At 46.5% G+C, this 16,530-nt stretch overlaps 1 protein-coding gene across 2 annotated transcripts in view; it reads left to right on the top strand.

The window, feature by feature from the left end:
• Positions 1-549: 549 nt before the first annotated feature.
• Positions 550-16,530, top strand: part of LOC136614531 (uncharacterized) — a 131,984-nt gene continuing 116,003 nt past the window's right edge. Inside the window, exons 1-2 of one of the 2 annotated variants that reach the window (XM_066594118.1) lie at positions 550-694; positions 4,439-4,561. In XM_066594118.1, the coding sequence (XP_066450215.1) occupies positions 614-694; positions 4,439-4,561 (204 nt within the window). In that variant the 5' untranslated portion in view covers positions 550-613. The remainder of the gene's footprint in view (positions 695-4,438; positions 4,562-16,530) is intronic. The other variant, XM_066594119.1, reaches the window with a different exon arrangement.

Raw genomic sequence — 16,530 nt, forward strand, 5'->3', positions numbered from 1 at the left:
CGCTGGTGTATTTGTCAAAAAATATTAAAAGTAAACTAGGGGCCATTTTTATTTGGAGAGGGGATCAGGTCAGGGACACTATTGTTAGGGTACATTCACACGTATCATGTTTTGGTACAGACCTACACCAAAATCTGCATCAAAAACCTTTGTTTGCCCGGGTGTCTTTACATGGGGCGCAAAATGCTGCTGAATATCTGCAACAAATTTTGCAGCATTTCTGCATCCAAAACAGTCAAAATCAGCTTCAATGAGGATTTTGACTTGAAATCAGCTGCGCACGTAACTTTTAATGGAAATACATTTCTGGTATACTGTCATTACATGTGATCTGAGTTCAGGTGGTCATGAAGCATCACATGTTTCTGTTTTCCCATCATAGAGATAGCCAAGAATATTTAAACTTTATTAACTGGAAGAGCAGGTTGAATGCAGCGTGTGACAGTAAGCTCCGGGCGGTTTACCTTCTTCCTTAATTATAAGTCTTTCTGAAATTTGACTGAGGGAGCTATATACCTGCCATCTACATCCAGCATCTTTCAGTCTCCCTGTATCTTCCTGCAGGCTTGCTGTAAACGTTCGAGTCGTGGCCATAGCTTTCATCGCTGCAGAAATGGCACAACATCGGATTATGACCATCCTGCTGTTTGTGTGCCTATCGCTCTGCTTTGAGGTCGCACAGTCTGAATTGAAGGTAAAGTAAACTCTTTATATCAGATTTTGTATTTTACACATTGTATATTTGCAATTATATAGATAGTTCAGGCTTCTATATTTAGATTCTCTCTGTGTTAACAATAGGGAACATTTATTAGAAAAAGCCGAGCAAAAATATTATATATACACCCTGACAGAGGCAGGAGAAGGATTTCTAAGGGCTCCTGCACACTGGCGAGAGCGATATCGGGCTGTGATTCACGCCTCAATATCACTCTCACAAACCTTCCAAAACCCATGGATGCAAGGTGTTTTCACATGGAAACAGCCTTGCATTCCTGTGGGCCTGAAGGAATCCCCCATAGCAATGAAAGAGAGTGAGGCGGAGTTGCAGGGGATCTCCTAGAGATTTCATATTTGGAGATAAAGGGGGTTAGGGCTAGAGGGTTTCTCCGATAGTGGGGTGAGAGGGGTGAGGCTAGAGAGGGGATGGGAATAGATCCCCTTAGCCCCACACCTTCTCTTAGCTAGAGAGGAATCACTATAAGAACCCCATCTAGCCCAGCCCCATCTCACCCCTGCTCTCGGGATAGCCCTATGGGAGCCCTCTAGCCCCACCCCCTATCTCTCCAAATATGGGGAAATCTCTAGGAGATAACCTGTAGCTCCGCCCCTTCTCTGTTCTCTCTTTGGGGGATTCATTCAGCCCCGCAGGAATACAAGGCTGTTTTACGATCTTCTCCCATTGATTTTAATGGGGCCGGTGCTGCAGCTGTCGACCCTATTGAAAGCAATGTGCGATATTGCTAGAGAAAAAACATGCTGCAATTTGCTTTTTGCATAGCACCGCAACGCAGGTAAACATTACAGATATGAATTAACACATTCAAAAGAGTGGGTTTCATGTTTGTGCAAGATTTTTATGTCTCGCAACGCACAAATCTTGCGTGATTTCATCACCAGTGTGAGGCCCCCTAAATGGGGCAGATTCCTATACTTGTAGCTCTGCTGCATTTCATTTACTAATATGGTGCCACAAGGAAACATGTTTTGATGGATGAGTGGTAGATGGCAGCAGAGAGGAAAATAATAGTGGAGGCTCAGTATATTGCATTTATTATATATCTTTGTATAGTCTCTTGGACTCCGTGGCCATGTGGCCAATCATGCTGGTGGTATCATGCCTAATGGGCGCTTCCCCAAAACTCACAGGACGCAATTCACATGCGGTGGATTTGCCACAGATATTCGCTCCACACCGGAAATAAGCAACATCTACAGTAGCAGCAAAGTAGGTGGGATTTTCACAATCTCATCCGCATGTTGTGAAAAAAAAATTGCACAAAACCCGTGCGGAGATTGTCATGCAGTGCAGAATTTAAATCCACAGAATGACAATTAAAGTACTGGATAGGCTGCAGAATCCACCTCTAATAATGAATTCCACACCAAAATCCACGTTAAAATCTGCATCAATTCCTTACCAAATGGTGCCGTTTTTAGTATGGATTTTCTGCTGTGGAATGTCCGCTGCGGATGTTCCCCAGCAAATCCATCCCATGTGGACATAGCTTTATGCCACCTGCAGACGGCCGGGTCAAATCCCACTGCGAGAATTCTCGCAGCGGGACCCGACTCGAGCCTCTGCAGGTACCAGTGTGGCGTTCACCTCTCCCACGGCTCCGGCTCTGTGATGAAATTTCTGTGCGGGCCTCAGCAAGAGCATTTTCACGCGGATAAATCGCGGCCATCTGCATAGAATTGCGTATTGTAATGCAATCCTATGCAGGCGGGCAGGGGTGGAAATTCTGCGGGAAATCCCGCAGCAGAATTTCCGCCCGTGTGCAGGGGGCCTTACTGTAGAGGGGAATGGTACATTGAGGGGAGTGTAAGCGCAGCAGCGGTCGTGAGGAGAGGTGAGGGACAGATATAAGTCAGGAACTACTGGAGGCAATGGGACAATTAGGGAAAAATTAGATGCACGCACTGAAAAGTGCCCCCAACGGATGTGTATGTCATGCGCCACATTTTTTATGTCATCTAGAAACGTTTTACACCTCACAAGATAGTTTTGAAAAGTGTGTAGAAAACTCTTGGTATTAAGTGAACCGATAAATGACTATAGGGCTGGTTTCACATGGGCGACAAAATTGCGTGCTTTTCTTACATGCGATTTGCAGCACTATCGTACCGCATGTGAAGCCCATGGGTTCTATGGGTTCCTTCACATTAGCGATGTTTTGTAGGCTGCTACATTGCAAGAAAAAAAATTACGGGTTGCTAAATATTCCCGCAATTTGCGATATTTTGTAGCCCATGTTTCCCTATGGAGCCTTCCTATGTGTTGCATCGTATGGAAAAATGGTTATCGTGTGGTGTGATAAAACTTTTACAGCAGGAAATCCTACTGTGTCCCCTAACATAAGCCCCAGCTGCAGTAAAAAAAACACAATACATCACCTAAGAGGCGCTACTCGGCTTTGCCACACGTCTCCTCTGAAGTTCCAGCAGACTTGCTTATAGTTTTCCCCCAGCACTTCCTGGTCAGGGGTTCAAAATCCCTGCCTTCAGGAAGTGCTGGCTCTGATTGGTTCTCGAGTGCCGTGGCTCAGCAAATCAGAGCTAGTGCTCGATGAACCAATCAAAGCCATTCAATGCTGTAATTTTGAACTCCTGACCAGGAAGCACTCAGAGGGGTTGTGCTGCGGAGCCGAGTCGGACAGCACCTGTTAGGTGATGTATTTTTTTTTATTTTTTACTGCAGCTAGGGCTGCTCGCTAGGGAGCGCGGGCACACAGCCTTCTGATAAAAGTCATTTGTTGCCTTCAATTATTGACTTATATATGTCAAAGCATGGCATGAAAAAGGCACACTTCTACTGCACCTTTGGGATGAGCACCAGCTACTCCGCTGTCGAGCTCTGCCTCACTCATCGTGTTTTTTTCATGGAATCTACCTGCAAGGGACACTGCTGATCTCCTAGGGAGGGCAGACATGTAGCAACAAGATCAGTAGGAAGTCCAGGGTGTTGCATACATGCAGGGAAATATTTTATAAAAGCTCCCTTCGCAGAGACTTCAGTGACATGCAGTAGATTCTTCATGGAATCCTGGAGGTTGCTCCTCCTTCTGGGAACCTTAAAGGGGTTGTCTCATGAAATCAAGTGGGTTTATATACTTCTGTATGGCCATATTAATGCACTTTGTAATATACATCGTGCATTAATTATGAGCCATACAGAAGTTATTCACTTACCTGTTCCGTTGCTGGCGTCCTCGTCTCCATGGATCCGTCTAAAATCGCTGTCTTCTGGCGATTTTAGACGCGCTTGCGCTGTGCGGTCTTCTCCGTGGTGAATGGGGCCGCTCGTGCCGGAGAGCTGGTCCTCGTAGCTCCGCCCCGTCACGTGTGCCGATTCCAGCCAATCAGGAGGCTAGAATCGGCAATGGACCGCAGAGAGCCCACAGTGCACCATGGGAGAAGACCCGCGGTGCATCGTGGGTGAAGATCCCGGCGGCCATCTTGGTAAGGTAAGTATGAAGTCGCCGCAGAGCGGGGATTCGGGTAAGTGATAAACTTTTTTTTTTTTTAACCCATCCCTTGTGTTTGTCTCGCGCCAAACGGGGGGCCTATTGAAAAAAAAAATGTTTCGGTGTGAGACAACCCCTTTAAGGACATTCCGGGTGACAAGTATGAATTGCCTTTACATCCTGCTGTGACATAAATGTGAAACCTTAAAAACAAATTCACTAAACATTTATTTCCTGTGTTTTACATCTAGAAGGATGGAGATCCATGTATATACAGCGATGATTGTGAGAGCCGGTGTTGTCACAGGGATTCCCCTAACGGCTCTGGGAAATGTGTCCTAAAATCCTCGCCAGGTATGAGATGCTACGGCCCGGTGAGTACCTGTAAGCCACTATTGTACCGTTTTTTCTCCCATGCACTCATTTTACGGCATCATTTTAATGGGCGTATGCATAAAATGTGTGAGCCGGGGTATCGCTGTGTATATGGTATTCACTACATGCCAGTAAGATAGGGCAGGCCCATCTTTTCCCGAAAGTACAAATAACGGCTGGGAAAAGAAGTGGTGAAAATGAAACCACTGAAATCCCATAGAGATCAGTGGTTTTGTTTTGTCCCATTATATGGCTGTGATTATCACGGCAGTAAAAGGGGACAAAACCGCGATCATCTGAATCCACCCTAAAATAGAAAATGCTGCGTCTTTTATACTCAATGAAAAACACTACTGTGAGTGGGACATACGACGTATTTGAATTGCTACGATGCACCGCGTATTATGCTGCATAATACGCAATTTAAATATGGTCGTGTGAATGAGCCCTAATTTCTTGTTAAGATGGGCTTTGAACTGACAGATCCGTGTCATCCTTCCAATGTGAAACTGCATGAGTGAGAATTCCCACTAGATGACCTGCAGCTCGGATTGGCAGAGCATTCAATACAATCCTCGAGATGCTCGTCACTAGAGGCGAGCACCACGCGATGTTCGAGTTACTTTCACTTTCATCTCTGAGACAGCGCGCTTTTCTGGCCAATAGAAAGACAAGGAAGGCATTACAACTTCCCCCAGCGACGTTCAAGCCCTATACACCCCCCTGCAGTGAGTGGCTGGCGAGATCAGGTGTCACCCGAGTATATAAATCGGCCCCTCCCGCGGCTCACCACAGATGCATTCTGACATAGCTCAGGGAAAGTGCTGCTGATGGTGGAGCTGCTGTAGGGAGAGTGTTAGGAGTGATTTTAGGCTTCAAGAACCCCAATGGTCCTTCTTAGGGCCACATCTGACCGTGTGCAGTACTGTTGAGGCTGCTTTTTGCAGTGTTGCACTTTTTTTTTTTTTGTATATCGGCCGTGCAGAGCATTGCGTCCTCAGTCTGCAGTAATTTTACATAGCATAGGGCCAGTAGTGCTGAGGCAGGGACAGTGAAAAAGGTGAAAGACATATACTGTCTATATAGGCAGTGGGCTTTTCCAAAAAAATTTGGGAAAAAACATTCTATTTGGGCTGCCTGTGACCGTCCTGAGTGTACTGCGTCTCTGCTGGGGGTAGTAGTCCTAATTAATACGCAGCCAGCTAAGTGTTACAGCAGGCTTGCACAAAATTATTTCCTGGCTCTGCGTTGCCCGTCACATCACCGCTGTCATCCTGTCCAGAGGGAAACAGTCTGCAGTAATTTTACATAGTCCAGGGCCAGTAGTGCTGAGGCAGGGACAGTGAAAGAGATATACTGTCTATATAGGCAGTGGGCTTTTCCAAAACAATTTGGGAAAAAAACATTCTATTTGGGCTGCCTGTGACCGTCCTGAGTGTACTGCGTCTCTGCTGGGGGTAGTAATCCTAATTAATACGCAGCCAGCTAAGTGTTACAGCAGGCTTGCGCAAAATTCTTTCCTGGCTATGCTGTGCGTTCCGTAAGCGAAGTCAGCCTTCAACCACAGGCCAATAAGCGGCACATTTAATTACAGTGTTCTGTTTCTGCACTACTGGTAATACACCATGCTGAGGGGTAGGGGTAGGCCTAGAGGACGTGGACGCAGGAGAGGACGCGGAGGCCCAAGTCAGGGTGTGGGCGCAGGCCGAGCTCCTGATCCAGGTGTATCGCAACCGACTGCTGCGGGATTAGGAGAGAGGCACGTTTCTGGCGTCCCCACAGTCATCTCACAATTAATGGGTCCACGCGGTAGACCTTTATTAGAAAATGAGCAGTGTGAGCAGGTCCTGTCGTGGATGGCAGAAAGTGCATCCAGCAATCTATCGACCACCCAGAGTTCTGCGCCGTCCACTGCTACAACTCTGAATCCTCTGGCTGCTGCTCCTCCTTCCTCCCAGCCTCCTCACTCCATTACAATGACACATTCTGAGGAGCAGGCAGACTCCCAGGAACTGTTCTCGGGCCCCTGCCCATAATGGGCAGCAATGGTTCCGAATCCTCTCCCACTGGAGGAGTTTGTCGTGACCGATGCCCAACCTTTGGAAAGTTCCCAGGGTCCTGGGGATGAGGCTGGGGACTTCCGGCAACTGTCTCAAGAGCTTTCAGTGGGTGAGGAGGACGATGACGATGAGACACGGTTGTCTATCAGTGAGGTAGTAGTAATTGGAGTAAGTCCGAGGGAGGAGCGCACAGAGGATTCGGAGGAAGAGCAGCAGGACGATGAGGTGACTGACCCCACCTGGTGTTATAAGCCAACTGAGGACAGGTCTTCAGAGGGGGAAGCAAGTGCAGCAGCAGGGCAGGTTGGAAGAGGCAGTGTGGTGGCCAGGGGTAGAGGCAGGGCCAGACCGAATAAACCACCAACTGTTTCCCAAAGCGCCCTCTCGCGCCATGCCACCCTGCAGAGGCCGAGGTGCTCAAAGGTCTGGCAGTTTTTCACTGAGAGTGCAGACGACCGACGAACAGTGGTGTGCAACCTTTGTCGCGCCAAGATCAGCCGGGGAGCCACCACCACCAGGCTCACCACCACCAGGCTCACCACCACCAGCATGCACAGACATATTATGGCCAAGCACCCCACAAGGTGTGACGAAGGCCGTTCACCACCTCCGGTTTGCACCGCTGCCTCTCCCCCTGTGCCCCAACCTGCCACTTAGATCCAACCCCCCTCTCAGGACAAAGGCACTACCGTCTCCTGGCCTGCACCCACACCCTCACCTCCGCTGTCCTCGGCCCCATCCACCAATGTCTCTCAGCGCAGGGTCCAGCCGTCGCTAGCGCAAGTGTTGGAGCGCAAGCGCAAGTACGCTTAAGCGTTAAACGTGCACATAGCCAAATTTATAAGCCTGGAGATGCTGCCGTATAGGCTCGTGGAAACGGAGGCTTTCAAATGTATGATGGCGGCGGCGGCCCCACGCTACTCAGTTCCCAGTCGCCACTACTTTTCCCAATGTGCCGTCCCAGCCCTGCACGACCACGTCTCCCGCAACATTGTACGCGCCCTCACCAACGCGGTTACTGCCAAGGTCCACTTAACAACGGACACGTGGACAAGCACAGGCGGGCAGGGCCACTATATCTCCCTGACGGCACATTGGGTGAATTTAGTGGAGGCTGGGACAGAGTCAGAGCCTGGGACCGCTCACGTCCTACCCACCCCTAGAATTGCGGGCCCCAGCTCGGTGGTGGTATTTGTGGCGGTGTATGCTTCCTCCACTAAACCACCCTCCTCCTCCTCCTCCTCCTCCTCCTCCTCCTACGCAACCTCCGTCTCGCAATCAACATGTGTCAGCAGCAGCACGTCGACAGCAGTTGGTGTCGCGCGGCACAGCAGCACAGCGGTGGGCAAGCGTCAGCAGGCCGTGCTGAAACTACTCAGCTTAGGAGAGAAGAGGCACACGGCCCACGAACTGCTGCAGGGTCTGACAGAGCAGACCGACCGCTGGCTTGCGCCACTGAGCCTCCAACCGGGCATGGTCGTGTGTGACAAAGGCCGTAACCTGGTGGCGGCTCTGCAGCTCGACAGCCTCACGCACGTGCCATGCCTGGCCCACGTCTTTAATTTGGTGGTTCAGTGCTTTCTGAAAAGCTACCCACGCTTGTCAGATCTACTCGGAAAGGTGCGCCGGCTCTGCGCACATTTCCGCAAGTCCCGGACGGACGCTGCCACCCTGCGCACCCTGCAACATCAGTTTAATCTGCCAGTGCACCGACTGCTGTGCGATGTGCCCACACGGTGGAACTCTACGCTCCACATGTTGGCCAGGCTCTATGAGCAGCGTAGAGCTATAGTGGAATACCAACTCCAACATGGGCGGCGCAGTGGGAGTCAGCCTCCTCAATTCTTTACAGAAGAGAGGCCTGGTTGGCAGACATCTGCCAGGTCCTTGGAAACTTTGAGGAGTCTACCCAGATGGTGAGCGGCGATGCTGCAATCATTAGCGTCACCATTCCTCTGCTATGCCTCTTGAGAAGTTCCCTACAAAGCATAAAGCCAGACGCTTTGCGCTCGGAAACAGAGGCGGGGGAAGACAGTATGTCTCTGGATAGTCAGAGCACCCTCCTGTCTATATCTCAGCGCGTTGAGGAGGAGGAGCATGAGGAGGATAAGGAGGAGGGGGAAGAGACAGCTTGGCCCACTGCTGAGGGTACGCATGCTGCTTGCCTGTCATCCTTTCAGCGTGTATGGCCTGAGGAAGAGGAGGAGGATCCTGAAAGTGATCTTCCTAGTGAGGACAGCCATGTGTTGCGTACAGGTACCCTGGCACACATGGTTGACTTCATGTTAGGATGCCTTTCTCGTGACCCTCTCGTTACACGCATTCTGGCCACTATGGATTACTGGGTGTACACACTGCTCGACCCACGGTATAAGGAGAACCTTTCCACTCTCATACCCGAAGAGGAAAGGGGTTCGAGAGTGATGCTATACCACAGGACCCTGGCGGACAAGTTGATGGTAAAATTCCCATACGACAGCGCTAGTGGCCGAAGGCGCAGTTCCGAGGGCCAGGTAGCAGGGGAGGCGCGGAGATCAGGCAGCATGTACAGCACAGGCAGGGGAACACTCTCTAAGGCCTTTGACAGCTTTATGGCTCCCCAGCAAGACTGTGTCACCGCTCCCCAGTCAAGGCTGAGTCGGCCGGAGCACTGTAAAAGGATGGTGAGGGAGTACGTAGTCGATCGCACGACCGTCCTCCATGACGCCTCTGCCCCCTACAACTACTGGGTGTCGAAGCTGGACACGTGGCCTGAACTTGCGCTGTATGCCCTGAAGGTGCTTGCTTGTCCTGCGGCTAGCATCTTGTCAGAGAGGGTGTTTAGTGCGGCTGGGGGAATCATCACAGATAAGCGTACCCACCTGTCAACCGACAGTGCCGACAGGCTTACACTCATAAAGATGAACAAAGCCTGGATTTCCCCAGACTTCTCTTCTCCACCAGCGGACAGCAGCGATACCTAAACAATACGTAGGCTGCACCCGCGGATGGAAGCATCGTTCTCTATCACCATCAAAAACGGGGACCTTTTAGCTTCATCAATCTGTGTATTAATATTCATCCTCCTCCTCCTGCTCCTCTTCCTGAAACCTCACGTAATCACGCCGAACGGGCAATTTTTCTTAGACCCACAAGGCTCAGTCATATAACTTTTGTAAACAATGTTTATACGTTTCAATGCTCATAAAAGCATTGGAACTTGCACCTGAACCAATTTTTATTTTAACTGGGCTGCCTACAGGCCTAGTTACAAATTAAGCCACATTAACCAAAGCGATTAATGGGTTTCACCTGCCCTCTTGGTTGGGCATGGGCAATTTTTCTGAGGTACATTAGTACTGTTGGTACACTAATTTTTTTGGGCCCTCGCCTACAGTGTAATCCTAGTAATTTTTAGCCCACCTGCATTAAACCTGACATTACCTCAGCTGTGCTGGGCACTGCAATGGGATTTATTTATGTACCGCCGGTGGGTTCCTGGCACCCACCCATGCTGTCGGTCCACACGGAGTTGTAACCGCATGTGTCCACTTCTAAAGAACCCCAGTCTGACTGGGGCATGCAGTGTGGGCCGAAGCCCACCTGCATTAAACCTGACGTTAGCTTTGCTGTCCAGGGCACTGCAATGGGATATATTTATGTACCGCCGGTGGCTTCCTGGCACCCACCCATGCTGTCGGTCCACACGGAGTTGTAACCGCATGTGTCCACTTCTAAAGAACCCCAGTCTGACTGGGGCATGCAGTGTGGGCCGAAGCCCACCTGCATTTAATCTGACGTCAGCTCTGCTGTCCAGGGCACTGCAATGGGATACATTTATGTACAGCTGGTGGGTTCCAGGGAGCCACCGATGCTGTGGGTGCACACGGCATTCCCATTGCGGAGTTGTACTTGCCTGTGACTATTTATAGAAAAAAGCGGTCTGACTGGGGCATGCAGACACCTTGACAGAATGAATAGTGTGTGGCACATAGGTTCCCCATTGCTATGCCCACGTGTGCAGCTCCTGATTCCGGTGGCACAGGATTAGATTTCTCATTGCTTCTGTACAGCATTGTGGGCTCTCGCCCAGCCCCTTTTAAAGAGGGTCGCTGCCTAGCCGTGCCAACCCTCTGCAGTGTGTGCCTGTGGTTTCTCCCCATGGCAGATGCACTTATAAATAGACATGAGGGTGGTGTGGCATGAGGGCAGCTGAAGGCTGCGCAGGGACACTTTGGTGTGCGCTGTGGACACTGGGTCGTGCGGGGGGGGTTTGGGCAGCATGTAACCCATGAGTAGTGGCAGCGGAGTGCCATGCAGGCAGTGATTTTGCTTTGTTGGAGGTAGTGTGGTGCTTAACTAAGGTATGCATTGCTAATGAGGGTTTTTCAGAAGTAAAAATTGTTGGGAGGGGGGGGGGGGAGCCACTCTTGCCGCTATTGTGGCTTAATAGTGGGACCTGGGAACTTGAGATGCAGCCCAACATGTAGCCCCTCGCCTGCCCTATCCGTTGCTGTGTCGTTCCCATCACTTTCTTGAATTGCCCAGATTTTCACAAATGGAAACCTTAGTGAGCATCGGCGAAATACAAAAATTCTCGAGTCGCCCATTGACTTCAATGGGGTTCGTTACTCGAAACGAACCCTCGAGCATCGCGAAAATTTTGTCTCGAGTAACGAGCACCCGAGCATTTTGGTGCTCTCTCATCTCTAATCTTAAACAGGATTTTACATAAAGAAACTCCTCTCTTTATTTTCTTTTTTTTTGCAGTGACTTCTGAACAGACTGTCACTCGGTAAATTCACTGGCTAGTTAAGCTGTTATGTCGATTATGTTATAGTTTTCCTCTGACATAATTACTTCCAGTTCATCAACCTTATTTTTCAGACTTCTAATAAAAACGTAGAGGTTTTTGGTCATTTTTAATTTTAAGTGTATCACTATTAACTGTTCTGTCAGTTCTAACTGTATTGCCCCCTCCCACCACTCTACCTAATTTTCCATTACTTAATCCCAGGTCATTTCTACACTGTCTTCCCCTCTATCTCTCTGGTTCCGTTCCATCAGTCCCTAGCTTAAACACTCCTCCAACCTTCTAGACATCTCCTTCAGCACAGCTGCATCCTCTCCATTGAAGTGCTGCACATCCCTATGATAGAACTTGTAGCAAACAGCAAAGTCAGCCCAGTTCTCCAGGAACCCAAACTCCTCCTGCATCAACTCTGGAGCCACTTGTTCACCTCCCTAATTTCCCGCTGCTTTTCTGGTGTGGCACGTAGTATAGGTAGCATTTCAATATGACCTAAGCTTACATCTTAGTTGCCTGAAATCATTTTAAAGGACCTTCTATGTAACTCTAACTTTGTCATTGTTGCCAATGTGAACCATGACCATGGGATCCTCACTAGCCCCTCACAGTAATCTTTTAACCCAATATGTAATGTGTCAAACTCAAGAGCCAGGAAGACAACACACTTTTTTTTCCCCCTTTATTAGATTTTTATTGATTTTTTAAGGTACATTTTACAATGAGTCAGCAATGCACCAAAACATATTATATAATACTTTCACAAGTATCGTTATTGTACTTGGTTAGCCTATTCTATGCATTAAGTTACATTCACGTTTTGGAATAACAGTGGCTTTCTGAATTTTTTTGTTACCTATAATATGGTAAATAATAACTTTCATGGTGGATTGTTGCGATCTTATAATTACTATATTGTCTTTACAACAAAACATGCAACATCATAACAAGGCATCTCTATGAATACGACAGTTAACATTTTTTATGCAATATTCTCCACATCTCCCAAGTTGCATCAAATTGTTTGGTAGAGTTGTTGCGAAGCGCCATCCATTTTTCACATACATATTGTTCTGCCATATGGTTTCTGAACTTGTCTATCTTTGGGGGGTCTTGCCTTCTCGAATATTTTGCTATAATAGTTTTTGCTGTCATTAAGGAGTGTGCCAGTAGGGGTCTTATTTGTTTTGGCAATTTTTCTGTGCCTAGTAGTAGTAATATTAATTTTGCTTCTCTGGGTATCCTGATTTTTAATATGACGTGTAGGAGATTGAGTACTTTTTCGAAGTATATTTTTAATTTAGGACATGACCAGAAAATATGAGACAGGGTACCTCTCTGGCCACACTCCCTCCAGCACAGACCGTCACCTTTGTTTGATCTGTTGAATATCAAGGAGGGGGTGTAATACCATCTCAGTGACAACTTTGTTTGGGTCTCCAATATGCCCAGACCCTTAGTAGATTTGGAAGCTAGGTTAAAAGCTTTGGACCATGAGATTTCAGATATTTCTTCTTGCAGTTCCTTCTCCCAGCTTAACATATATGATTTTTTTGTCAAATATATATTATTGGTAAGTGTGTCATAAAAGAATCTTGTCTCTGATATGTTCCTGGGAATTGGTGGATAAATCTTGTTTATGAGTGCTGTTGGAAGCATTGTTTTGTGGATGGGTGTATCTCTTAGAAGGGAGCTGATTCTTAAGTAATTAAAGTTTTCACTTAGTGGGAGATTGTATTTAAGTTGTAGTTCTTTGAAATCTTCAATTTCATCTGAGGCTATGAGGTCATCTACCCACTTCACTCCCCCAGTTATCCATAAACTCAGGTCTAGATCAGGTAGAAAGAGATATAGTGTTTCAATAGGTAGTAAGGGTCTTTTCACATTTCCTGATAAGCCCATTTTTTTTGAGAATTCTCCCCATCAATTTATTGATGCACTCAGTGTTGGAGATACGTCTAATAGTTGTAATTTTATAGTTTTTGGGTATATTAAGCTCTCAATGGAGATTGCATACATTAGTGCTTGTCCTGAGATGTCTCTCAGACAATTTTTTTCCATGGTGGGCCAGCCCAGGGCATTATTGTTGGATAGTAAATGTTTGGCTTGGTTTAGTATGATAGCTTTGTGATATGCTTTTAAGTTTGGTATATCAGCACCTCCACCTCTGTGATGTAGAGCCAGAACGGACAAGGCCAAACGTGGTCTTTTTCCTCCCCATAAAGGTATTCATCTGTTTCTGCAGCTTATTTAGAATGGGGTTGGAGATTGAAATTTGTAGGACTCTAAAATGGTCTAAAATTAGTGGAAGTATTTTCATTTTATAGGACATAATTTTTCCAAACCATGTTAGGTTTAGTTTAGATAAGTGGTCTATCTCTTTTTGTGTTGAGTTTAATAGTTTTGTATAGTTTTCATACTCTATGTTTTTAATTAGTGGGGTCAAGGCTATTCCCAGGTATGGAACGCTTTTTTCTCTCCACTCAAAGGGAAATTCTAGTCGAATCGCTTTTTCTAAGTTCTTTGAAATGTTCATTCCGAGAATAAGCGACTTATCCACATTTAATTTGTACATGGAAACTTTGCTGAAGTGCTCCAGTATCGCGCAGGCAGATCTCAGAGACTCCAGAGGATGGGATAACGTAAGAATCACGTCATCTGCGAAGAGTCCTAATTTGTACTGCCTGTGGTTCACCAGAACACCCCTTACATCAGGAACAGTACGGATTAGTTCTGCCAAAGGTTCTATCGCTAGTACATATAATATCGGCGACAGTGGGCACCCCTGCCTTGTAACATTAGTTATTGATAGTGGATCCGATAATGTACCATCCACTAGTACTTTGGTAGTTGGACAGGAGTACAAAGCCCGCACAACACGGATTATTCCCTCCCCAAATCCGAATTTTTCTAGTGTTTTGAAAACATAGCCCCAGTGGACTCTATCAAAAGCCTTTTCGGCATCTAAAGTTAGCATAATTGTTGGAGTCCGTGATTTTTCTACGAAATGCAGTAGATTCAAGATTTTCCGCATGCTGTGCGAGGCTTGTCTCCCCCTTACAAATCCCATTTGGTCCGAGTGTATTATATTTGGGAGGACTTTAAGGATTCGTTGGGCAAGTGTTTTGGCATAAATATTAATATCGGTATTGAGTAGCGATATACCGTAGGTCTGAAGTTTGCCGGTAAGCTTGGTTCTTTTCCAGGTTTGGGTAGTACTACAATTGTTGCCTGTAGCATTTCCTGAGGGAAACTACCTTTTTGCATAGTGGAATTAAACATGTTGGTCATATAGGTTAGTAATGACGTTGAGAAGTTTTTATAATATTCTGCGGAGTAGCCCTCAGGGCCAGGGGCCTTATAGTTTTTTAATGAGCTTATAGTTTTGGAAATTTCAGAAGCTGAAATTGGTTCGTCCATAAAGTCCACCTGGGGAGAATCCAGAGATGGTAGGTTAACTAATTTGAGAAAGTTCTGGATTGATACGCTATTTGGCTGGTCTATTTTCTGTCATTTTTTAAATTGTATAAACTACTGTAGTAAGAGGAGAATGCATTTGCTATTTGTTTTGGATGTGTTATTTTATGGTTTTTATCATGGTGACTCCAAATGTAGGGGATGTTGGCTTTTATGGTTTTCTTTTTTATTAAATTGGCCATCCACTTTGAGGGTTTATTTATTGACGAATATATGCTTGCCCTTTGGGCATTCACTTCTCTGTCAAAGTCGCCCAACAAAATTTTACGAAGTTCCAGTCTTAACCCATGCATGTCATCGTGCACTTTTTTTGATGGGTTATGATGAAGTTCGTTTTCCTTAAGGCGTAAATTTGTGAGTATATCGTCCATTCTTTTTGTTTTACCTTGTTTATATCTTGATCCCAGTTTTATAAAGACGCCTCTTATGTATGCCTTGTGAGTGTTCCATAGAATTACTGGGTCTACTTGTGGAGTATCATTGAATTTGAAGTATTCTAACAAGGCTTCTTGAATTTCTTTTTTATAGTTTGGGAGGTTTATTGGGTATGTGTTATTTCTCCATGTTTTATTAATTTTGTTGGAGCCTTGAATATTTAATAGTGCGGTTATTGGTGCGTGGCCTGACCACGTGGCTGTACCGATTTCTACCTTTGAGACCGAGGTCAAGAGTGATTTCTCCATCAGGAACAGGTCAATTCGCAAGAAGGTCTTATGTCTCGAGGAGTAGTACGAGTATTCCCTCGCAGACGCGTTAATGCATCAAAAAGAGTCCTATAGGGCATTTCTATGTAGCCAATCACCCAAGGTGGCATTTCTTTTGAGTGTAAGGTTGGTGGTGTCGATGTTTTTTTCAGGGACTAGATTAAAGTCGCCACACATTAATATTGGCCCCTGCGCAAATTGGTTTATTTTTTTCATTAGTTTGTTTAAAAAATGTATTTGTCTTATATTTGGTACATATGTGTTGACCAAAGTTGTTTTTGTTTTTTTATGGAACTGATCAGAATTATGAAACGTCCCTTTGGGTCACAGATTTGTTTATCTATGGTGAATGGTGTGCTTTCTCTAAATGCAATCATTACACCTGCGTGTTTCTTTTTTGCACATGCATATACAATTTGTGGATATAACCTATGGGACATTTTGTTACAGTCAATTTCTAGTAGATGTGTCTCTTGCATACATACTATGTCTGCGTTCTGTGTGGATGCCTCTTTCCACGCTCACCGTCGTTTGAAGGGCGAGTTCAGGCCGTTGACGTTTAGTGATAGGAGCTTCACAGCCATGGTGGCGGTCTTTGAGGTTGATGTCGTGGATGTAGGAGAACATAGTACGAGATGATGCCTGTAAAAACAAAACAGAAAAACCGAACACAGTTCTCTTTTCGTGCTGCTCTGTTGAGCTGCCATAGGCTGTGTTCACGAAGTAATGTGTGAATAACATAGGAACAGATTCCCGCTCTTCATTTCAGAGAGCGGGAAGCTTGGTTCCCATTTTGTTGGCAGGCTCCTGGTCCACGTTTAAGATGTAGATGTGGCGCTGCTTGGGTTGTTATTCCCCAGGTTTTCAAGGTTTCAGTGGCGGATTCGGGGTTTAGGAAGATGTGGTGTTTGCCATCTTTAGTAGCTATAATTTTGGTTGGG

Source organism: Eleutherodactylus coqui, chromosome 1 (assembly GCF_035609145.1).
Source record: "Eleutherodactylus coqui strain aEleCoq1 chromosome 1, aEleCoq1.hap1, whole genome shotgun sequence".
In the NCBI taxonomy this organism is placed as follows: Eukaryota; Metazoa; Chordata; class Amphibia; order Anura; family Eleutherodactylidae; genus Eleutherodactylus; species Eleutherodactylus coqui.